We start from the raw sequence: 25,000 nt of genomic DNA on the forward strand, positions 1-25,000 counted from the left end.
TAATACGACCCTCAGTGAGTCTGCACATAACATGGCAGGTCGCCACAAACAGAAAGGGGAAAAGCTGCCGTGCCTAAATGAACACATTTTAAAAGCAGTCTTTTAGTTTAGGCAGGAATCTAAAGTTGGAGTGTTTGTCAAAGAGTGCAAAACAGACAAGACAGTGTGTTCCTATGAAGATAATTAAGAATTACACTGAAAATGGGTGGAATCCACCTAGAGGGTTAGGGTTAGAGCTACACTGTTTATAGATTAAAAAGCCTATTTTTGAGCTCTTCTATACCCAGTTCCAATTCGCTTATCTAATTCAGGGTCATGGGGCGCAACTGCCACTGGGCAGCACAGCCAATCAGGGTCAACATCCAAAGACAGATAACTTTTCATGATAACATTCATACCTGGGGCCAGTTTAGAAAAAAATTACTTAATGCGGATATCGTGGAGTGTGGGAGGAAGCTAGAGAGAAGCCAACGTGCTAACTCCGCTCAAAAATGTATTTGCCCAATTCATAACAAACTCAATTTAAGTTCAATTTAAATATTTTTAAAGAAACAAATAGATCTTTGTGTAGCCTGCAAAAATACATTTTGAATTCTTTATATAAAAACATCTATTTATATCTTAGTTTGATGACCCGTCCCTTACATAGTTTGTCTGTCCCCAGAACACCTTCGCAGACCTGCTCACTCAGATTTCTGTATCATGATCGTCACCGGAGTCGATCTCCATCACTGTGAGACTCAAAGGAGGAGCCGCAATGCCTGGCCATTAACATGTTTTCATGTTGTTGTTTTTTTTTAACTTATTTTTGTTCTCAACTGAGTCCTCATCCGCTTTTGAGCGATGCTCTACAGCAGATGGTGTGTAGCATAAAACATGGCAGGGATTATGAATTCCTGGTGTATTAGATTGGGCTGTCCAATCCATGTGGCCGGGGGTTTATTCTACCAGGATGTAAACACTTTAAAGCTGTCAGCTGAACTGAGCACCAACTCTATGATCTGTGTACATAATGCGTGAAATTAATAAGAAATAAGAATAAAATGAACAATTGTATTTATTTCTCTGTCAATTTCCCCCCTGAGGCGGGTGTTTTTGTCCTTAACGAGTGTGAGATGCGCTGGGACTGTTTATATAGAAAGAAACAAGAGAGTAAAATGGAATTAGTTGAATATTTCTTCCCGGAAACACTCAGCAGGTCAGTCTGCTGATGTCACTGCAAGTTTGTCAGCTTTGATGAAACATCATATATTTGATTTGATTTCATTTATCCAACTTGCCTCACTGCTCAGTTAGGCTTCTTCATCAGCAAGCATCAGAGACAGACATAAAGGGATGGCGGAGCGGGCAGAAGTAAACATGCTCACCTTACTGTCAAATTTTTCACCTCAGAGTGAAATTTTTAATAGTCGAAAAGTCTAATTAGACCATGTTAGTCGTGTGTGTGCGGGTGTGTGGGTCTATATATTGGCACAGTTTACAGCTCACCAGGTTGAGACTACTTCTGGAGATACAGAGGGAGTCGAACACGTGAACTGCAGGTTTCTGGGTGCACAAGAATAGTTTCTGGTGTTTCTGTGAGTCTGTGTGTTGGTTCTGGATCATGGAGGAGCTGGCCCGGGAGAGCATCAGCCTGCTGGCCCGATCGGCATCTCACGCGGACCCCCCGCGGCTCGGCTCGTTCGGTGCGGTGTTCATCATGCTGAAGTCTGCCCTGGGAGCCGGACTGCTCAACTTCCCCTGGGCCTTTCAGAAGGCAGGGGGAGTCACCACTGCAGTCAGTGTGGAGCTGGTGAGTACAGGATCTAACATGCTGCTGGAGTTAGTGTTGTTTACAAAGAATCATCTAAAATATCGAAACATAATAATTTAGGTCAAAATTCAACAGTTTTATATGTTCCCCTCCCCCAGAGGTTACTTTGTCTGTTGGTCTACAACCTGCATGGGCTCAGTATGGATTCACCATCCCTCTCTCTGGCTCCTTGGTGTGAAAGAGACACATAGATTTAACACGTGAGCTCTAATGAAGCTTCCACTTTAGGTGAAGATCTAAACTTTCAGTGCACTGCATCTGACTGCTGGAAAAGCAGTGTGTGTGTGTATCTCATGGACTTATTACTGCATGCTTTCCAAGAATGGGCCAAAGAGGTCAGCGGGCACAGAGCTTGACATCTTTGTCTCATGTAACTGTTGTTATATATATTTTATATTTTTAACACCAGTTGTTGTAATGGTCACTGTGGTTACAGCAGCTGCAACTTATAACTTGCACACAGATATTGTTTAATCGTTTAATTTCCTGCAGTGTTAAAAATGCTGAGATGCACTTTTCAGAGTCCTGGGATTTGTTCTTTCCCTGAGTATTAAGCTGCTGTGCATGTGTGTGTCTAGTTTGTAATAGTTACTTTCTGTTTTATTCTGTGAGCCACCTGTCTTTACTCTTACTTCTTCCTCATCTCATTTTCCCCTGTGCTCAGTTTCCCCCAGGAGAGAAAGAGAGAGTGTTCACTTTGACATCGATCTTATTAACCTGAGTGTTTTGGATTACTGGTTGGAAAGACCGAATATTTTAAACATGTAGGCTTTGGCATATTTTTCTTTCTTTGCATGTTTCTTCTTTCAGGTGCCTTTTTTTAAACACCTATACCCACAGCCTTGTTGTCTCATAGTTTGTGATATCATTACTGTGGTCTGTGAGTGAAGATTAGCGTTAAGCTGATCCCTTTGATGCCCCTTCAGGTGTCTCTGGTTTTCCTCATCAGCGGCCTGGTCGTCCTCGGCTATGCGTCATCTGTCAGCAGACAGAAGACATATCAGGACGTGGTGAGAGAAGTGTGTGGACGAGCCGTGGGGAAACTCTGTGAAGTCTGTTTCTGCTTCAACCTCTTCATGATAAGTGTTGCCTTCCTCGTGGTGGTCCAGGACCAGCTGGAGAAATGTGAGCGAGACCTGTGCCTTCCTCTTTGCTTTCTTTAGCTTTAAGAGAAACAGCTTCACCTGTGGCATCAGTGCCTTGGTAATCAGTAAGCAAATTCTTGCTTTCTTCTATGGCTTTCTCTGTTTTGCTCTGACATTACTTGGTGTCAGCTGGAAATAACAAAATATCAAGAAAGAGGACACTGACAACAGTTTGGAAGTGTGTAACAGGTATTCTCAGATGCAATATGATGGAAAGGAAAACATTACACCCCAAACGTTCTTTTTAACTCATTTCCAATGAAAAGTTAACTAGGAAAATGAGAATAAAATAAAAACTTTATTGAATAAGTTCCTGTTATCTTATCACCGCTCCTAAAGCCAGTGATGGCAATCAGGGATCAGACCACCATAGCCTCTCACTAGACTCCAAACCAGTCCACAAGGCACTAAACACTGGGCACCATCATGGGGCTTTTCTGAATCTCTCTTTGTCTGACACCTTACCCAGTGGTCCAGTGGTCTTAGGGGGCCCTGCAGAGACAATGTACAGCTCCTGGCATTACAGAGAAAAGCTGCTACTTCTCTATGTCTAAAAGAGCCAGTGGAGGTGGCTTGATCATCTGACCAGGATCTGACCAACACCTCCTGTCTGCTTAGACTTCCACTCCAGTGACCTGGACCAGAAAAAGACAGCTGAATGGGTGTCAGTGGTCCATTAACAAACACAGTGAAGTCCTGTTTCAGCTCCAGACTTGCAGACTTCCAATATCTGCCTGCACATGAACTCACAACCAGAACTAGCCATGAAAACCTTGCACCTGCGTGTTCATGTACAGCAGGGAAAGATGACAAGAAACAAAGTCACTTATAAAAAAATCTGCTAACATTAACTATACACATATTAATAAACCATTAGATTTGCAGACCATGAGCACAAACAAATAGTGCCACTCCACTGACTTAGCCTCTAGCTGTAAGGCCAACATTTTTAGGGGTTTTAACATGATAGCAGGTTAAGGTTACCCATTACAGCAGAATGTGTGATGCACTGAATGCTCTGCTGATGCACTAAAAACTCCCAAATTATCAACTTTTAATACTTTTAATGTTACCTTTTCTATTTCCTTAGCAGGTTAAATAAATGGATAAAAGAAAGCCTGTAAGAATTCTGTTTTCACACTGCTTTCTAGAGTATTTGACATTATTTTGTCGTCACCTGAGTTTGATCAGTTTAGCTGCCGTTCCCTGTAACCTGTGACCATGCAACCTAATACAGACTGAAGATCACCTGCTCTTTAATTTCTATTCTAGCTTGCATTAGGCTAAACATGTGACTGGGAGCAGGAATATCTCACGTTTTCATTTTTTTTCTGTTGTGTTTTGTCTATCTGAAAACCTTCAAATCTCCTTTAGTGTTTTTGCTTTGTTACCGTTTTAAACACATCATTTGATTGGATTTCCAAACACACTCCATCCCCCAAACGCCTCCTGATTTTAATCAGAGATTCTGCATGATACAGATTAGTGACAAATGGCTGAAACAAATTCACAGGATGCCTCATCTTTCTGTGTCTTGATCCACTGACTTTAAAAACTGATATCTTGCCATAAAAAAAAAATCACAAAGGAAAAAGCAAAATTTGTGTGACTGTTTTGTAAATCTAGTCAACTAGACCCATTAAATCTTATAGGATTTGACAGTTCTTTCTCCCTGTTGTCCTGCTTACTGATGCTTTTCATGTTGCAGTAGATAAATATTGTGAACTTCTCTCGCTTTTTTGTCTCCAGTGTGTATTTCTCTCTATGAGACAGTTACGGGATCGAGCGAGGCAGGAATGCCCTACCACTGGTACACAGACCAACGATTTGCCCTCTTCGTCATGTGCCTTGTAATCATCCTACCACTGTCCATCCCAAAAGAAATCGGCATCCAGAAATACACAAGGTAAGCAGCACTAACCTGTGTTCAGCCTGACTCACAGTGTAAATGTTTACGCGAGTTCATCGTCTCTCTTTGTGTCAGTGTGCTGGGGACGCTGGCTGCTACATATCTGTGTGTGGCAGTGATTGTAAAATATTACCTGATGGACAGTCACGCAGTCATAACTCCAGACCACAGCCAAAGGTCAGTAAATCCGAATGCATGCATATCCTTATGATAAGTTCCTGTGGTGTGCGACCTTACTGAACATGTATCTGTGTCTTTCAGTGTGAGTTCATGGGCATCGATGTTTAGTGTTGTACCGACCATTTGCTTTGGCTTTCAGGTAGGATTGTTTTTGGACATCTTTAACTGTTCACTTCCTAATGTTCCTTTTGGGAACATTAGGAAGTCTAATAGCCAATTTATTAGGTTTACCTAGCAGATTGTACCTCATTTCTATCCACACCTGCCTTAAGTCTTTATATATATTTTAAAGAATGAGGAGATAAACAGGAGTGTGTCACACTTACTGAAATCAAGATTATTTACCAGAAACTATAAAAACAAATTTTCCCGATTGGTTTTATTATTTATAATTATATATATGTATATGCTTCCCTGTCATCTCCAGTAAGGATGTTTACATTTGTGTCATGCTAAAATGAACTCACTGTTCAGCATCATCAAAAGACAGCCTGGATTTTATTCAAATATTCTGACAGTGTGCTTGTGTGTGTTTGCAGTGCCATGAAGCCTGTATAGCGATCTACAGTAGCATGGAGAACCAGAAGATCTCCCACTGGGCGGTCATTTCTGTGCTCTCCATGCTTTTCTGCTTGCTCATTTACACTCTAACTGGTGAGTCCCCTCCCAAAACAAGCGTATTATCTGCTTGTTTGGCAGCTCTCTATCAAACCCGCTCTCTTCCTCTCCAGGTGTGTACGGCTTCTTGACATTTGGAGAAGACGTAGCCTCAGATATTTTGATGTCATATCCAGGAAATGATGTGGTCATGATCGTTTCCAGGCTACTTTTCGGAATATCAATTATCACCATCTACCCAATTATTCTTCTTCTCGGGAGGTAAGTCTCACCAGGGTGGAGATGTTTTTAATTTTCTGACTCTGAGCATGCTTACTGCCATGTTGTGTTTCTGTGTGTGGAACAGGTCAGTCATCCTGAACCTGATGTTACGAGTTCGCAGACATTACCGGGGAATCGTCACTCATTCGTTTGAGAATCGCTGTAGAGTTGTTCTCACGGTGGCCTGGATCACCTTCACGCTTGTCATTGCCATGTTTGTACCTGACATGAGCGACGTCATCAGCATCATCGGTGGAATCAGCGCCTTCTTCATCTTTATATTTCCTGGTAGCAGCAACATTCACTTTAATGTGACTTTGATTGTTTTGTAATGACATATTTAGCCCTTTATTATCATATACAATCAATACAAAAATAAGAGAAAGGTGTACAAGGACGTCGTTGTAACCCAGGCCCTTGTGTGATGTGTTTTTGTGTGTTGCAGGTCTTTGCTTAGTGTTCACCATGCAAACTGAGAACATCTCTTCACGAGTCAGGTGAGCAGACAGAAACAATCCATGTATTATTCTAATTCATTCAGCTAGTATCTCTATTCAAATCAGTGTATCCAAATAAATGGAACATGCTGAACATGCAACAGTTTGTACAGGTAAACAAATGTTTAAAGAATATATCGCAATAAATGAATGTTAGACAGTATTTTATGTGGAAATTTTTACTTCCTGGAGATTTTTCAGGAAATATTGTGAATTTATTTTGCATGACTCTTAGATTCAGTAACAGACAGCAGAAATGGCTGTGAGGTAATGTCTCCCTCTCTGGGCTTTTATTTGCACAGTAAATTTGATCCAGTGTCTCAGAAGTGAAGGATTTCTGGCTAAAGGACAGACTGATAAATGCTTCTGAATTTTCTGTTTTTCTTTTATTGCTGTTGCACTGATCTGTCACTTGATGCTCCCGATGACCTGATTGCATTTTTATCATTTCAGGGCGATTTTAACAGCTTGGGGAGTCATAACGATTGTAGTTGGAGCATTCATCTTTGGACAGGGCACGACCCTCGCTGTCATGGAGGTTTTCCGCAAATTTTGAACTTTCAGAACTAGATAAACTCTCTCTTTTTCTCTCAGGGAGATGAATGTTGCATTTTTAAAGAAGGTTTTTAGGGGTATGTGTGACTCTTATTTGACTGTCTGTGGCCTTAATTTAGGTTGACAGTGTCTGAATGGTTTCTTATGTGATGTGATGAATATTGACTATAATATTTGACTGCCTGGTGAAGCATCAGTGAAACATCTCATCTGTCTGAGCCCTTGTTTATGTTTAAGCACTGCCAGGGGGCAGCATTGCACCATTTAGGAAGTGCCTCTCTCTGTATATTTTTCATTCACATGCTGTATATGTGGAACTGCATAGTGACAACACAGATAAGATGAAGCTGTTTTCTTATCATGCTTATTTTGGCCACAGCGATAATGGCTTGTCTGAGCCCGCTGAGCCTTTTCAGCATAAACAGATGGACTCATTGTCCCTGAAATGTACTTTTGCATTTACAGGATGATAAACTGACTGAAGACTTGTTTTTTTCCTTTCTCTTAAGTGTTTGTTCCTTATCTTGTCGCACCATTTCTAAACTCCACACTGCCTTAATCCCAGCGGCGATATAAATCTGCTGCTTTCACTGAGCACAGGGTGATGGCTGAGGTGTGCTGAATATAGCTGTTTATTGTTTATGGACTTCAAACTTAAAAGAGTAATAGGATGCTGCCTGGAAGCGTTCACGTGCTCACACACGTGTGTCAGTGCACGAGTGAGTAATAGTTTACACTACATCTGGAAAATTGGGTGTTTTATCTGGAGTCTGGAGGCGTCTGATTTAAAAGCAAAATGAGCCATGCTGACTTTGCAGTAATCCAGAACTTATCTGTCTGAACATACAACATTTAAATAACTTTTATTTAAATTTTTTTAAAAAGGAACACAGCAGTTCCTCATGAATATTATGCAATAGATGTTTGCTATTGATGTCCTTAAGGAAAACCCTCATAATGTGATGCTCTTCTTGTGTTTTGCCCAACCTGCTGGAAAAATGACCATTTTCAAGGAAAAAAGGGTGAAAATCAAGTAAACTGCTTAAATCTTGCAGTCATTCTCTGTCATTACATTTATGCAGGCAACTTAATAGGTAAAGCCAGTAAGACAAGCTTGCTGGTAGTTTCTGTAGTTATTAAGTCTAAAGGTGGAAGTTTAAAATTGGCCAAAATGAAAATCTTTGAGCTCCATGGATAAGAGGAGTGTACAATAAGTCTCCTTATCATAAGGCTATAAATTGTTACAAAAATCTTCACCTGCAGCTTTGCCAAATTTGAAGCAACAAACATGTGAAATGAATGAAACAGATGTTTCAGTCACAGCAGCACTTCACTCACCCACTTCACCCACTCAGTCAACCCTCACTATTGCCCAGCACCCACATAAAGATGTTGAAGCCCGATTTCTGACTCAGTGTTGGAGCAGGATCAGCACTGCTGTGACTTAAAGGTTAACATCACAATCCTCAAAGCAGTCACGCTCACCTGTTTTCATCAGTTTAGTGAATTAGCATGCTAACATTGCTAATACTCATTAAACACAGCTAATGGTTAAGAACAACTGGAATATTATTGGCTCGTCTGTTTGGGCATAAAGGATAGTCTAAGGAGCCTGGAAAGAAAAGCGTCTGGACTTCTTTAAGTTGCTTGAAGACGTTTCACCTCTCAGCTTCTCGGATGAGAGGTGAAACGTCTTAAATCAACTTAAAGAAGTCCAGATGCTTTTCTTTCCAAGCTCCTTAGACGATTTAACACATACATTTTCATGCTATTGAAATAAAAAACAAACAAACAAATGCACAAATCAACCAGAAAACTCACGTTATTAAGTACACCTTCTATTGTTGTGTTGTTGCTGTTCCTGAATCAACAAAACTAATGTTGATTCAGAAACATTAGTTTTGGTTCAACATTGCAAGTGACTATTCACATTGTAGTGATGTCATAATTTTGCTATGTGGAAACACTGCATACAAAACTGAAACCCTAACTGCCCCTGTTTTTTTAGATTTTCTTCCTGAGTGTAGATCGGCAGGTTTTTTCCCCAAGTCACAAAGTTGTGACATCATAACAATGTGACTGGTCAGATGTGATGTAGATCCTGGGAATAAGCAAGGATGGATTCCACCCTTTCATGTTTATACCAAATTTTAACCCTACCATCTGAATGAAAGAAAGACTCAGAACAGGAAACATTTTTGAATCTTCTAATCTAATGATTTTGGTGAGCCTGTGTGAACTGTAGCCTCAGCTTCCTGTTGTTAGCTGACAGGAGTGGTACCCAGTGTGGTCTTCTGCTGCTGTAGCCCATTTGCTTCAAGTTGTGACATACTATGTGTTCAGAGATGCTCATCTGCATATCTTGGTTATGGTCATTTGAGTTCTTGTTGTTGTTTTCTCTTTTTCAGAACAACCTCTGTAGACCATAGAGATGGTTGTATGAGAAAATGCCAGTGGATCAGCAGTTTACACACAGGTCACATTCAAAGTCACATTCAAATCCCCTTTGACCTCATTCCGATGCTCAGCGGGTCATCAGCGCAATGCTGCGGTGCCTAAATGCACTGAGTTGCTGGCATGTGATTGGTTCACTTACATTAATGACCAGTTGAAATGAACTTGAACGTCCCCTACCCATCAACACCAATCACAGTCCAGTATCAGCCTTCTGCTGGTTGGTGCTAATAGACACAACATTTTTCTAGACAAGTGAAAATGACCAAGATTTCAAAATTTCACCAAAAGTCATTAAAATTATCTGTGCACCATGACAGTCAAACCTATCTGATGAATGTACTGACATTTCTGTGTCTAGTGTGATGCTGCCAGCTTCATTAAAAATTATTACTTATTCTTTACATGAGACTATCTTTTTTATTTCCCCCCTTACTTTTAAAGATAATTTCCAACCCTCATTACTATGTTGTCCCCTGAAGCTTCTTTCTAACTGAAAGATTGCTTGTATCTCCACTGTTGATTAATTAAACGACAATTTGTGGGCGACATCTCTTTAAACGCTTAATTCTTCCTGATAAGAGTGTCAGCAGAAGGCCTGAATGAGAACGGATGGATGCATATTATTTCTGTGTCTGCATTTGTGTGTGTGTGTGTGTGTGTGTGTGGTCCTTCACTGTCACACTGATTGAAATCTGCATTTCTTTTGTGTTCAGAATTTTTTTTTTTAAAAAAGAAGATTTTGTCTCTGCTCACTTTGCAGATGTCAGTTTTCTGTCTGTGTTGCTTTTACTGTTTTGACTGTCTGCAGCTGACAGCGTGCTGCATGCATAACATAGCTGAACGCAGTACTTGTATGACCTTTTTATGCATGGTGTTTATTGCTAGCAGGCTGAGATCATCACAATGGAGATAACGTGTTTTCATCATTTTGCTGCTCGGTCTTTACTGAAGTGATGACAGCAGATATTTAACCTCCAGGCCGAACTCTGTGGTATAATCGCTGCAGTAGCAATGAGCTCAGGTGAAGGAGAGGCCAGTGTCACCTTGTGTGTGCATCAGTTCACAATAGCACTGCATCCTATTTGTGTGCAAAAAGCACAATCATTTTATTCCTGTCCAATAAAGCATTTACATATAAATACTTTAGAGAGTATCTACTTTAATTCATAGGTTATCATGTTAGAGACTGTATACATTATACACTACACTGATCAGTTCCTGCATTAAAACCACCTGATTAGCATTGTGTGGTTCTGTCTACAACAAAAACAGCTCAGATCTCTGCTGATGTCCTGTGGTTTCTGGGAGCTTCTTGCAGCTCATCATTGTAAGATTCCTGTGCAGGCAGATGTTGATCCAGCAGTGCACTGCTGTCAGCCACACCTCTGCTAGGGACAAGTGACCAGCAACATTTGTCAAAACTTGTGCACAGTGCTGGTTTATTCCATTTTTGTATACATCATGTAAGTTTGAGGTGAGCTGCACTCTGAATGCTGCACATCCCATTTTAGCTTGACAGAAGCAACCATGGGTCCATGGGACAACTTAAAAGGACAAAGTCAGTGGATGAGCAAAGGTTTTGTTTTGGTGGAGTCTGAGATGTAGCTCTTGGGTTTTTGTGCACTGTTTTGACGTTAAGGTGAATTTGCTGGGATGTCTACTCCAGGGAAGACTGTAACACTGATGTTTGCTGCTCTGGACCAGATAAAAAGCTTTTATAAGAGGTGCTCATGCTTGCTAATGATCAATTAATCAAGTACATTTGATTAGCAGCCCTGGGCTTCTACTTAACCTCTTAATTCCTATGGAAACAGTAAATGTGCACTTAGAAATTCACAGGACAAATCATTCACAGGACTAATCTAAGACTAATCTTCAGTGCTCACTGATCTACTGCAGTTCCAGAGATGTACAGTACTAAATAAATTATTTTACATGTGCATGTTACAAAACTACTTGACTAGTATGGTTAGTGCAAAACTATAATCTTCTGGATTGAAGAACCAAGGTTATAAAATAAATAGCTTTAGTCATATTTAAAGAGGACATCCTGATATGTCTGTGTTTCACAGCCTAATAAGACAAAACAATGAATAAACAGTAAACATAAGCTTAGTTCTCTTCACAGTTTTAAAAGTAATCTTTAAATCATTTGTGAACTTGGACTATTAATTATCACAATGCATAACTGCATCTTAAAACAAGCCCTTCATTCACCTCCTCTTCCCCAAACTCCCTCTCTGATTTCCTTCATCTGAAAAGGTTTGACAGACTGCAGTGTACTTGAACTGGTGGGAAAAGGTAACTACAATGCACGCATTAATATTAATTAATATTAGAGAAGGTGTCACTGTTATTGCACTAAATTGGATAACAAAACACTGGTGCCCACTATTTTTGGAATGCTAATTGCACTTGGATATCCCAAAGGGCCATTATTTATGAATGAGACTTCCTCTGTGAGTGTCCTGTTTTTAGTTAGTCACATATTTTTTTACTTTGCATACGCTGTATATGAAACATATGTAAGGAGACTGTAAAGAAGGAAAAGCAATCAGAAATACAAACAGAATAAAAAGTCCTTGCAAACATGGCATTAAAACACAATATTTTAAAATTCAGGTTTTATCAGCTTACACTTGAACAAGCTCTAATAATTATATAACATGATGACACAGATCGGGTCGCTGTGAGTAATTTGGCTGAAAAGATGCATGCAAATCCAAATCCAACAAGTTCACTGTTGGGTCAGAGACTCTGATTTCACCAGTCATCCTCTTACAGAACTATGTGGAAACACATATTGATGTGCCATCCTGGATGAGTTGGACTATCTGTGCAACCTGTGTAGGGTCCAGCTCATGCTACCAATAGAGACACTGACCCTCGCTTAAAAAAAAAACTACTAGCAAAAAAAAAACAGCCAGAAAGGATGAGAAGGAAAAAATGTCAGTGGCCTCCAACATCTAAAACTTCAACTTAACTGTGCAGATCAACAACCTACAGGTTTAACTTGATGCTATACTCTGATTTTGTTTTTTTAAGTGCTCCTTTATTTTTTTTTTTGAGCAGCATATATAATAAACTCTTTTTGAATGATAATGTTGGTGAAGTTTAAAAACAATCTCACCACCAAATTTATGCGGCATACTCCTTTAAGAAAGAACCCCACCCACTCGGCTTCACGCATGCGCAGGATCTTGTATATCACGTGACCCGCAGGTTCCTCTTCCGGACAACAACATCAGCAGTTGGGTGAGTTTCTGCTCAGAGTTGTCTGTTGTCTCTGTTATACAGTAGCGTTATAGAAACATCTTTCCTTTTTCCTCAAAGACTTAAAGGTCTGAACACGCTGTGAGAGAAGATTCAATGTTTCCGAAGAGACACAACCCGGACTCTCTTCGATTCCGTAGGAAGTGTCCCATTTAGCATCCAGTTTATCACGCAGAGGTCTGCTCAGTACTCATAAAGCCCTAAACATACAGCTGTGTAAAGATTGTTTTCCGTAACGCGTGCTCGCAGGTTTATTTACACACTCAATAATCCCAGTGTTGTCAGAATTTCTCATTTCATTTCATATTTTTTAAAGATAAGGATGGCATGAGCCTGAAACAGAGATTTGGTCCATATTGACATGATAGCATCAAATAGTTGCTGCACATCCCAAAGATGCTTTAAAAGAGTTCAGTGCAGTGAACTTATTGTCATATAAAACTACTGGAGATTCTTTCTTTTTTAGACCATTCTCAGTAAACCCTTGAAATGGATGTGTGTAAAAATCCCAGCATAGCAGCAGAAATGATCAGACCAGCCCGTCTGCCACCAACAATCATGTCACGTTCAAAGTCACTTAAATCACATTTCTTCCTCGTCATTGGCTAATTAGACATTTGTGGTAACAGACAGTTGAATAATTGTCCCTTTATAAAGTGGCTGTGAGTATGAATCGTTCATGGTTTCTCTGTTGAACGTATCTTTATTCATTTATCTATTTCATTATTTATTATAAGTATCATGTACCTAAAGCAAAAAGAGTGTTAATTAGTTTATTTGGATTCAGCTATGATTTTTAAGTTTAGAGTCACAGCACTTAGTTTTATTTTTCATTTTCTAAATGCTTGTCGTGGCCGTTTAATCTCCTCCCCGGTTTCTTGTATGGAAAATCAAGAGCAGCCGGGGACTGCATACTTCAGCCAAGGCTGAGATTCCCTCACACATAATAAAGAACCCTTCCAAAATTTCCGAACCAGAATAAAGTGCAAAATATAATCTTAAATTGGGAAAAAACAAAGACAGACAAAACAAACAAATCATACAAATTCATCCATAATTTTTGAGTACTCTGATAACAGAGAAAGAAACAAATCCACACATCATGTCATCAGTGACGGAGGGCTAAAAGTAACAAGCTGGTTTTCCGTCTAGTTTACGTTAACCGTAACTGAAGTGTTTACAAATACTGAGCGGAACAGCTGACTTTCATGCACAGCAGTTTATCGGTGTGATTCATGACAAATAACAGATTAATATACTGTGATTAGCAAACATTGTTCATCACTGAGTCACTCCAGACTCATTAAGACTGACCCAGAAGTGCCTCCTCCTGCCCGGCGCTGTGATCTAAATCGTGTGCGCTCGTGAGTAAAACATTAGCTTTGGTAATTTAATTCTGACTGTAAATTATTTTAAAGGCATTAAATAAAATGCTCAATACTTACATGGGTTGGTGAATTTGATTATCCCATTATAGTGTTTCACACGGCTCACTACATCACAGATTGAGCAGAAAATTTATTTGTGTGAACAGTGCTAAAGTTGACGCCCACAGCACGATGTCTACAAATTAGCTTCAGTTTGGCCTGTTCTAGCCCACTTTTCAACCAATCAGCATTCAGCCTGGGCACAGCTATGCACAACATGTTTGCAGACTTTGCATCCCCTTGTTCGTAGCACTCTGCTTAGGTAAACTCTACATTACTTTCTAGTCTAATTTGCAGCAGTAGTCTTTAAACTTGCAGTTATATCTATCACCCATCTCAGAGGGTCATTATTGGAACAGGCGGTGCTCAACTGATCAATTTTATGTAGAAGAAGATTCAAATTAGACAATAAATCCCCCCCCCCCCCCTTTTTTTATATGACTGTGCTCACAGCTTGAATATAAAACCTGGTTTAGCACAAAAAGTGGATAAACACCTGTTCTCTTTATAATAACTCTAATCTTTGACTGGGTTTTCAGCTTTTAGGAAGCAAGATAGTGCAAAGAAGGCCTGATTATATTGAACTTTCTGTCAAAACAGATGAAGCAGGTTGGCTTTTTAATCAGTCAGTTACCCTTCTTTTTTCCCCACAGGAAGTGTGGAGGATGAGCACAGGCAATGGGACCAGGAGGAAAGTTGGCAAGCAGCAGCAACATTTTAACAACATGGTGGCACCTGACCCTGAAACTCTGGCTGAGATGCAAGGTCTTTTTAGCAAAGTTAGAACGTATGTGAAACCATCCAGTGGGTCTGAGTGGTGCATTCCTGACCCGAACATTGCTCTCAGACACGCACCGGAACAGCACTGCCGTCTGCAGGCCCTGAAGGTTTCGCTGAATGACGTGAAGAACCAGCTCAGTGACAAAAATGTACAGGTGTGGCATCAGCACACCAGCTCCACCAATCGGGCCGGGAAGGTGATCGGTGCCGTCCGGTCTGCTGCCAACGCAGAGATCTGCACTCAGGCGTGGTGTAAGTTCTACGAAATCCTGGGAACCTTTAAACTTCTTCCAAACGAGGCTCTTCAAAACGGAGAGCTGAACACGGTCCATCTGTGTGAGGCACCGGGGGCCTTCATAACTGCTCTCAACCACTACCTCAAAACCAGTGAGGCCACACGATACTGTGACTGGAACTGGGTTGCTAACACCCTCAATCCATACCACGAGGCCAACGGGGGAAACACAACCATCGCAGATGATCGATTAATTGCTAACACGCTGCCCTGGTGGTTCTTCGGCACAGACAACACAGGGAACATCATGATCCAGCAATATTTGCTGGATCTGCAGACCTTTGTGTCTAACATGCGGAGGATTGATTTGGTGACGGCAGATGGAAGCTTTGACTGTCAGGAGAACCCCGACGAGCAGGAGGCGCTGGTGGCGTCACTACATTACTGCGAGGCCACAGCTGCTCTGCTGCTCCTGAGCCCCGGCGGCTCCTTTGTACTAAAAATGTTCACCCTGTACGAACACTCGTCCGTCTGCTTGCTCTACCTGCTGAACTGCTGTTTTCAGTCTGTCACTGTCTTCAAACCCGCCACCAGCAAAGCAGGAAACTCTGAGGTGTATGTTGTGTGTCTGAACTATGACAACAAGGAGGCTGTGAGGCCTCTGCTCTCAAAACTGATTCGTAATTATGGATCACATCTAGCCGACAGGGAGGCACTTTTCCAGAATTCTGTAATCCCGGAGTCGTTCATGAGCCAGCATGTGGAAGTGTGTTCATACTTCCACACCCTGCAGGTAGAGACGATATCAGAGAACCTGCAACTGTTTAAAGGTATGAGCGCAGAGCAGAGGCAGAGGCTCGACCACATTAGGGACTGTGTGGCTCAGGAGTACCTACGGCGCTTCCAGGTAAGATGCTTTAAGATGATAGAAAACTGAGCTGATACAAACCTAAATATCCAGCTAGCAGATGTTTGGGAGCTTTTATGAAAGTTAATTAGGATTCGAAGGATTTAAGAGTGCTGTAATAATGTTGTGCCCACAATTTAGCCTAAAATTTGGCTTGACTACTGGCTATACTCAATCATGGCTCTAGAAAAGGTGATGAGGGTTAGTCGTTCCACCAGTTTGGTTGGGATACAAAAAAACAAAACAAAACTTAAGAAACATTTTCCATCGATTGCTGTAAATTTATGTTTAAACATTCACTGAGCCCTGAGGGTGAAATTTCTCCAACTGTTGGACAAATTTCATAAATTTACAGAGACATTTATGCCCCTTTCCCTAATTTCATAATTTCTTTGGTAATAACTTTTATGATATTAAAAAGCCCCCTGAGTCCTTGAGAAGCCTAACAGAGAAATAAACTCAACTACGTCAGCACACCTGTCACTTCAGGCAGCCACGCCCTCACTTTAAACTTTAAAGCATAATTTCAGGATTAGTTATTTCAAAATTTAAGGTCAAACTATGGTGGGATGCAGATGAAAACTCAAGACTGTTCAGTACACATGTATGTTGTTATATGTTTGGCAAATCACTGCTCAGCAACAGCAGCTTTTCTTTGTTTCCAAATGAGAGTCGATGCAAGTGAAAAGCTCTGATGACAGCCATGCTTTCCTGTTCTCTCACATTCGCCCTTTCATTGCTCTTATGGAAACATAACGTCTTCAACTCAGAGTTTACTTTGATTTACTTTTAGTTATAATTTAGGCATCTTCCTTTAGTTTAAGCTCAGTTTTAGTCAACTAAATATCATAAAATTGTGGTAGACTAAATGTAAAGTTGACTAAAATACACAGTGAAAAAGTTTGTGTTGTCATCGGGGAGAATTTTCCACAATGTCAAATGCGAAATGTGGTTTTTTTTTTGGTTTTTTTTCTTCCTCTCGACATTTTTTATGAGAAATGTGAATCACTTCCAAACTCGTTCTGCACTTCTACACAACTTAATTAGTTCTGATCGGATCACGCCTTTCCAGAATATTTTCATCTTGTTTTTGTTTGTTGACCAAAGTGTCATCATAGTTTTCGTCCTTCTGCATTAGCTTTTAGTTATTGTCTTGTTTTCGTGAGGAAAAAAATGTCACTGATGAAAATTGCTGGTCAACAAAATGAACACTGCTTCAGCTAATTATTATTAATATTATTTTGCTTATTTCATTTGTGACCGATGTGTGTGTGAGCAAGTGCACCAACAAGTGCAGCAGCCAGATGACTCTCAAACTTACCTGGAATGAGATTTAAATGAGCTGTAATTCCAATTAAGTAAACTCACGTGTGTGTAATACATTTTGTTTTGCAAAGATAGACAAGCATTGATATAGTGAAGCTTGATGTCGCTTTACACATAAAAGAATGACTTGCAGTTTTTATCTCGGAGTGAGGTTGGATTGATTCCCGGAGAGGCCAAAACCAGGCTGCAAACATGCATCCGAACCCTGTAAATTCAGAAATCTTAATGCGCGAGTCCTTGGGGAGTCAGCCTCGAGTGGCAGTTAGAAAAGTTTGGTTTTTGGTGTTTCCGTGTTGGCTTCATTTTTCAGTCCGCTTGGGAATGCGCACACTTCAACTGGAACTACATTTTCCCCAAAGGGAGTTACTGCAGTGATACAAAACTGTGCAAGAAAAAAGTTAAAGACAGCAAAACAAAAAAGTGTGTGTGTGTGCGTTTTTATGATGCGGTCTCACATACATTTAGCACTTTGAGTCAGACTTACGGAGCTGGACGAGAATGTGTGAGTTTCAGAGCCTGTTCATAGAAGCGTTTACACATTCAGGCTCTTAACGTGTATAAAAAAATAGTTCTTCCTGTCATTTTAAAATAGTCTTCTTTTCTAAAATGTTTTTTCCAATATTTTCCGTACTGTGCAAGCAACTTGATAGCGCTGTAAGAAATTTGAAAGAAATCCATATTTAAGATGGCTTGAATACTCATTCTATATTTTAATTTTCAATTTCATTCTTTTTAGGTTAGTCATCCGGTTAGGCTCCAACTTTTATTTAAGAAACAATTTACAAATTACAGCAAAAATCTGAAATTCATTTTAAATCCAAATGTAGCCTTTTTAAAAACTAAAACTAAAACCATGATACTCTGACCCAAGAAGTCTAAATCTGATCACGTCTTTCTGTGTGCAGGTGTGCTTTCTCCCGCGAAGTCGATGGATTTCTCGTAACACCGTGATTCCTGCCTGCTGCAGTGTGTCAGCCGGACGGCCTCTGGGACAGAAGAAGCAAACGGGCTCCTTCAATGAGCGGAGGGAATTGCAGACCTTAAGCTGGAGGGAGCGTGTTCAGAGGGGTTGCCATGGCACCTGGATACAGAGACACTGGACTGAGGAGAGTGGGAAGGACTGCAAGCTGGAGGGACCCCTGTCCAACTGTCAGGCGGATTCGTGGTATGTTGTTGTGGGGACTGCTCTGCCTGCAGTCAGAAACTCTCCGTTCTGTGATGGAGGGTTGTTAAACCACTTGAACGAAGCACTGATGGACACAGCTGTAGATTGGACCCACGTGACTTCTTGTGACTCTTGCCATGCGGTTTGCACGTCCTCCATTTTGTCAGAGGTTGCAGGCCAGTGTGTCTTTAAAGCCGACACTTTAGGAGGCAAAAAGAAGACAAAGTGTCTGGTGTTTGGCAGCTGCTTGGTTTGGGGGATCTCTGATAGCCAAGCTGAGGATCTAGTGTTAACATTTTCTGCAGAGCCTTCATTTCCTGAAAGAGGCTCGGTGTTGCTGCATGATGGTGAGCCACTGTATCAGCGGCAGCTCTTAAGTTGTGTTATGTTTGCCCTGCAGAGCCTGAGCTCTGGGGACGCCCTGCTGCTGCCTGTGATTTCTGCTCTCACCCGTGTCACGGCAGCCGTTGTGCTCTGCCTGCACTCATGTTTTCGCTCTGTCTCCTTCAAGTGCCCTCCCCCCTCTGGAGGGTTTGGGACGGTGCTGGTGTGTGTTGGCTTCTGCCCTGAAGCCGCTGCCCAAATGCTGCTGGTTCTCACTGAAGTCTGGGAGAGCATGAGCCAGCTGTTAAGAGATGAGGAGGGTAAAAATGAGCCTGGTGGAGGCGACAGACAGGTGCTGCAGTTTGTTCCTATGGAGGAGCTGCTCACTGGAGGACTGACTGACTTCCTGTGGACCGTGAACTCTGAAATCATCCAACGGAAGCTGCATCTGCTCATGCAGGCATAGCGCTTTGGTGGGCTGTCACTGTGGTATACACTCTTTCGCTTCAGAAGCAGTTTCATCATGTTACAGTCCAGTTTATTTGCTTATGGAATCAGCAGACTGCTCAGCTGCATGAGCTTTCAGCAGTTAGTTACCGAATTGCTTTTGCATGTTGATATGAACTCATCTGATTTAACATTACACTCCTCTCACTTATTTATTACAACACACCTCCAGATATTCAGATCCTTTAGTGTGCTTCAACTCGAACCGACGCTGGCAGTCAGAAGACGTTTATCAGACTTCTCTTGATGGATGCAGTCACATGTGAGACATCTATCAAGTGGAGTCACAAACGTGGCATGGCAAAAAATGCAAATTACTTTCAGTACTTGATCAGCAGAAAATGTCCATGACCAAAGTCTCAGAGGGATTTCAGGATGCTAAATAAACAGCGGTCCAGCTGTCGGCACCAAACCTCCTGTTGGTCACGGATGTTTTGAGTTGACATCACAGAGAGCCTGAAGTGCCTGCTATTTTGCATCAACACGGTGTTTAATCCAACTGTGTTGAGTATCTTTTTATCTTTTATGCAGCTCTCCGTCAGATTACTGTTTCCAGTTAATTTCATTTGTGTCCAGTGAGGAAAACTTTGTACTGTCAACGGACAGAAAAAAAAGTTCCATCTGTCATGCTCTGTACAGCTGGAGGGGGGAGTGTTGTGGGATTTGTTTTATTTGTCATCTTTTTAGTTTTTTTATTCTGTTTTTTCAGTATAATTTGAATTAGGAGTATATTTTGTTATAAAAATAATGTAAAAAGAAAAGTGGCTTTAAAAAAAGGACTTGGAGGCTTTCTTTTCTTTAAGAATGCTAGTTTACTTAAGTCTGAAGATAACCCAACTAGTGTATTAACTCAATGTCTAGTCATGTGTATCATATTTGATACATACAGCTTTTGTGAGTTTTTGAGACTTATACATCATCCGTGTGATTTCTTTTTTTCTCTCCCAATGAAAAACCAAAATAAAGTCCACAATACTCTCAAGCAATAAATTGCAAAAAATGTATGATACAAATTAAATTTTATATATGCAAATTAATGTTTTTTTCACAAAAGGTTCAATAAACACTAAATAAAAAAAAAAGAAGAATGTTCTGGCAGTTGTTTCATGGCTCACACTTAGTTAGTTCCAAGCTCGGATAAATGAGGTTTTGATACTTGATTGGTTGAGACCCAGGTTAACAACACATGGTGCTTCTCTAGGATGGAGATCATGGTGTGACAGAAGGTTGATGCTGGGGACAAAGTGAGATATAGGCAGATGTTTTTTGAAGCCAACTTTAAAAAGGAGCATCCAAAAGATCAACATGATCTCGGTCCTGCGCAAAGTTCTTGAACTACTTGTCATTTCTTTATAGCTTGTTAGGAAATAGGTGCAGCAATTTTTTGTGATGTACAAACATTTGTGGAAACAGAGTATCTCCCAAATGACTAAGCAGCACTTCCACCACCATCATATTGTAGCTGTTGCTTTATCTGTTCAGCCATTGGTGGATATCTTTGTAATACACCACTTACATTTATATAACCTAGTGTCAGCATCTGTCAATGTAGAAGAAGCTGTTAAATCACCCTAACTGCAGAAAGTTCACCTCAGAGGTTTCAGAAAAACAAACCAATAAATTAAACCGATATAAATAGTTGTTTATTAGTTCAGACAGGTTTGCAACCAGGATGGTGACCCTGAAATAATCTGAATGAAACGGTACAAATCTTTCATGTGAGTATAGGTCGAGTGAGATTAATCTGTAATATGGGTCAGTAATGGGGTCAAACCATTTAAAAACTGCCATTGTAAAAAGTAAGTTGTCTGGATTTTCATTATTTTGTTTAATACCATTCGAGTTTGATTGCAGATTATAGCTGAAAACTGGATCACTGACAGAATCGGAAAGTTATATTCCACTAATCTTTTTTCCCCCTGTTTGCCCGTCTCCATTAACACCACCACCCCACACACAATTTAGACCACAGAGATTCCTACAGATGTACGGTTTAGGAGATTTAATCCAGCAAAAATAGGAAAAAAATGGACAGGTTTGTTTAAAAAGTGTGTAAGAGAGGGACTGGTGTAACTTCAATATATTTCTTTCTCTGTGTAATATTCTTCTCCATTCTGCCTTTGCAAATTATGCACGCACGCACACACACACACACACACACACACACACACACACACACACACACACTACCAAATAACTGAGTGTGTGTTGTTTCTGTTGATTCTGACCACGGGCCACTCTGGACTTGAAGTCATGCACGGTCAGTTAGTTACCTCGGTTCGACTCTCAGCAGTAAGAAATCCGCAAGACAGCGAGGCTTAGACGGACGATCGGCTTGAGTGAGGAGAGACTACAGACCGCAAACAAACGAATTTGATTATTTGATTTTTGCTTTTATTTCAGGGTTGAACAGAGATTCTCCACTTGCTCCTGTGTCTGCAGAGTAAAGATGTTGACAGTGAAACTCTCATTATGCAACAATAAAAAAAATAAAAATAAAGACAGCAGAAAGATGCTGGTGAGGAGGGACATGTTCATCAGAGGGAATCGGCTCAGTTCAGTCAGTTTTCTTTGTCTGATCTCACTTTCAGACAAGCTGTCTTGCTTGTTAGTCTCACTCTGTGACTTCAATCGCTAATCTGTGACAGAAATAAAATGGGTTGCAGTAAGGAAAGTATTAACATTCCACAAAAACATACCTGTCAGAACAAAAAGACTACTAAACTCTTGGTTTTATTCTATGCCTAGTTTTCATAATCCTGTTTCACATTAAATTTGCAAAGTGTTTGAAAAAGCTCCGCAACAGCTTCTGCAGCAGGTTTTTACCTGATCAACAGTGTTTTTCACTTTTAGGCCTCACGTGACTTCAAGGCTAAAAGAAGTCAAATGCTGAGGGATAAATATACAACACATGATTGATACAACAGTACAATAAAACTGGCTTGTTTTTTCTTTTTTACAAAATACCCTCTGTGCGCAGTTATGCATTTTTTCTAATAAAACTATCAGAAAGCAAATAAAAAGACGATCAAAATATAAAAGATTATCAAAGGGATTAAACCTGAATTACCAGCGGGGGTGTGACTCCTGCCATTACAAGAACGAGTCTGTTTATTAATCAAATCCCCAAAAGGAAAATTATTTCATAACAGATCCATCTCACCCTGATTTTTTTAAACAACAAAAAAACAAAGACATTGTGGCCAAAATGCCAGAGTTGAGGACTGAATATGGTACTAGTGGGTGACATCATGGGTGACTACTTCCATCTATGATAAGACAGTCTTTTGTATGCCTATTACTGACAAACAGCTTCTTCTCAGTTGTTTTGTCAGGTCCCACCTGTCTGCTTGACAAAGCAGTTCCATCAACCATCATCACTTCGATGAATATATCAGCATGTTTTCCTTCATGATATTTGGTCAGTTGATGAAGCTGTCAAAACAGATGTTTTGCCAGATGCTGTATCATCTTTGTGATAGAAGAAGATAAAATTGGAACTAAGAGCTCAATATCTGCTGAATGGTCTACCGGAGTTCTCAAAATCTTCAACTAGGAGTAGCTCATACTCACAGCAGATCTGTAGCATTACAAATGGAGCTCCAGCATAGAAGAAAATTCATTTTTCTCCATCAAAGCCTTGATAAGTTTGACGAGTACAATAAGAAAAAAGACTAACACTCCTACATTTTGTATGATGATGGGAGGTAGCTAATCTCTTTAGACACGCTAAGGTTAAGAGTCCCGGATCTGACTACATCTGTGGACAGGTACTGAAAACTTGTGCTGGTCAGTTGAGTGGGATTTTTTATCACATTTTTTCACTTTCTTTAGAGTTTCAGATGGTACCTATGACTTGGAAACATGCTGTCATTTTTCCAGCTGCTGAGGGCAGTTCCTCCAAGGTACTGAACGATTTTAGACCAGTGGCTCTGACTTTCTTTAGTGATGAAGTCCTTTGAGAAGATAATTAAGAAGGAGATTTTAATGCAGGTTGAACATCACCTTGACCCCTTCCAGTTTGCATATAGGGCAGGAAGATGTTTGGAGGATGCTGTTGTCACACTCCTGCATTTCTTGCATAAGCATCTTGACAGCCCTAACACTCATTCAAGATTATTATTTGACTTTTCGCCTGCATCCAACAATTTAGCTCCCCTTACTTGCTGATAGGCTTTATAATCACTTTAAGCTTGATCCAACTCAGTTGGGTGCTAGACCTTTTGACTAATAGGTCACAATGCGTAAAGGTGAACAGTGTACTTTCTGATGTGCTCTCCTCTTCTACTGGATCTCCCTGGGGTTGCTGTTTCTCACCCCTTCTGTTCATTCTGTATACGAATGAGTGTCGCAGTAATTTCACTAACAGACACATCCTGAAGTTTGCTGATGATACAGTGATCGTTAGTCTTCTTGTGGGCAACGAGACAGGACATGGGCAGGTTGTAGAAGATTTTGTGGATTGGTGTGATGAGTCCTTCCTTCCATTAAATGTGTCAAAAACAAAAGAAATTATTATTGATTTTTAGGAACTCTTCTTATAGCTCATCAACTACTATGATTAAAGCTGCTGATATTTAGATTGTGGAGAGTTACAAGTACTTAGGGGTTGTTCTTGACCACAAACTGTGTTTTGATGCCATTACCAAAAAAGTTCAGCAAAGACTATTTTTAAGGAAAATTAGATCGTTCTCATCTGAATTGTTGTCCTTGTTTTACAGGAGTTTTATTGAAACTGTTATTTCTTTCTGTATCGTTGCTTGGTTTGGTAACGTGACTCTGTTGGAACCTTTTGGTAAAAACTGCCAGCAAAATCTCAGGGCATCGGCAAGTCTGAGGCAATTATAACAAGCATGGGCCGAGGAAGGCTCATTCTATTGTTAATTGCTTAACCATGCACTTCACAGTGAGTCTGACTTGTTGCCCTCTGGCCGCTGTTTTAGAGTATCGGTGAGGAAGACTAAAAGACTCCAGGTTTCCTTTATCCCTACTGCAACCTGTCTCCTTAATGGTAAATAACTGTCTTGTGGCTTTTTATTATTGTTTTGTTTACTCTTATTGTTGCCCTTGCTGCTAAACTAATTTCCCCTTGTGGGACAATAAAGTATTTAATTGATTTTTGTTGCTGGATTGAAACACAAAAATCAACAACTACAGAACTCACCTAACATAAATTGAATCTTTCTATCCCTTCCTATCCTTCCTTTGCCAGGCTCAAGGAGTCTTTAAACTCTCTGACTTCAGTGGCTGGAGCCCTGAATAACCTCCCCCCAACAAGGATGGAACTCCACCAAGGATTATTTAGAAAACAAAGGCAAAATTAATGACTGATACCTCGGCTAGACATTCACTTGTCTTAACTGTGGGAAACTATAGAAAGCTCTACAAAGGTAACTAAACACCCAGGAAACTATACTCATTAAAACAATGTTTGGCAAAAATTAATGAAACGTCAAAGCTGTTTGACTTTTTCAGCATAACCCATAACCTTGGCGACCCGGTCGTCTGTACGGTCATCATGAAGGTTCCTGTTTATAGATTTTAGAACCAGATCTTATGGATGATTTCGTTCATCAATAATTTCTCATTTCCTGTGATTTGTAAGCAATTACACCAGGTTA

General features: G+C 40.4%; 2 protein-coding genes across 4 annotated transcripts; both read left to right on the forward strand.

Annotated features, from left to right (window-relative positions):
* The first annotated feature begins 1,517 nt into the window (after positions 1 to 1,517).
* Positions 1,518 to 8,577, forward strand: slc38a8b (solute carrier family 38 member 8b). The gene is made up of 10 exons (XM_005915248.2): positions 1,518 to 1,792; positions 2,740 to 2,938; positions 4,708 to 4,864; positions 4,943 to 5,044; positions 5,129 to 5,186; positions 5,587 to 5,701; positions 5,779 to 5,926; positions 6,012 to 6,214; positions 6,372 to 6,423; positions 6,877 to 8,577. The coding sequence occupies exons 1-10, from the start codon at positions 1,604 to 1,606 to the stop codon at positions 6,977 to 6,979; spliced, it is 1,326 nt and encodes a 441-aa protein (XP_005915310.1). The 5' UTR covers positions 1,518 to 1,603; the 3' UTR covers positions 6,980 to 8,577.
* Positions 8,578 to 12,612: 4,035 nt separating this feature from the next.
* On the forward strand, positions 12,613 to 20,344 carry cmtr2 (cap methyltransferase 2). Of its 3 annotated transcripts, none has more exons than XM_005915208.2 (3): positions 12,613 to 12,690; positions 14,789 to 16,057; positions 18,289 to 20,344. In XM_005915208.2, the coding sequence occupies exons 2-3, from the start codon at positions 14,801 to 14,803 to the stop codon at positions 19,336 to 19,338; spliced, it is 2,307 nt and encodes a 768-aa protein (XP_005915270.1). In that variant the 5' UTR covers positions 12,613 to 12,690; positions 14,789 to 14,800; the 3' UTR covers positions 19,339 to 20,344. The 3 variants fall into 3 exon arrangements, with proteins under 3 accessions (XP_005915270.1, XP_014196160.1, XP_005915271.1); XM_014340674.2 differs by lacking the exon at positions 12,613 to 12,690 and adding an exon at positions 12,697 to 14,072; XM_005915209.3 differs by lacking the exon at positions 12,613 to 12,690 and adding an exon at positions 12,697 to 12,885.
* Positions 20,345 to 25,000: the final 4,656 nt, after the last annotated feature.

Source organism: Haplochromis burtoni, unplaced genomic scaffold (assembly GCF_018398535.1).
Source record: "Haplochromis burtoni strain Fernald_Lab_line unplaced genomic scaffold, NCSU_Asbu1 Contig_11, whole genome shotgun sequence".
NCBI classification, from domain to species: Eukaryota; Metazoa; Chordata; class Actinopteri; order Cichliformes; family Cichlidae; genus Haplochromis; species Haplochromis burtoni.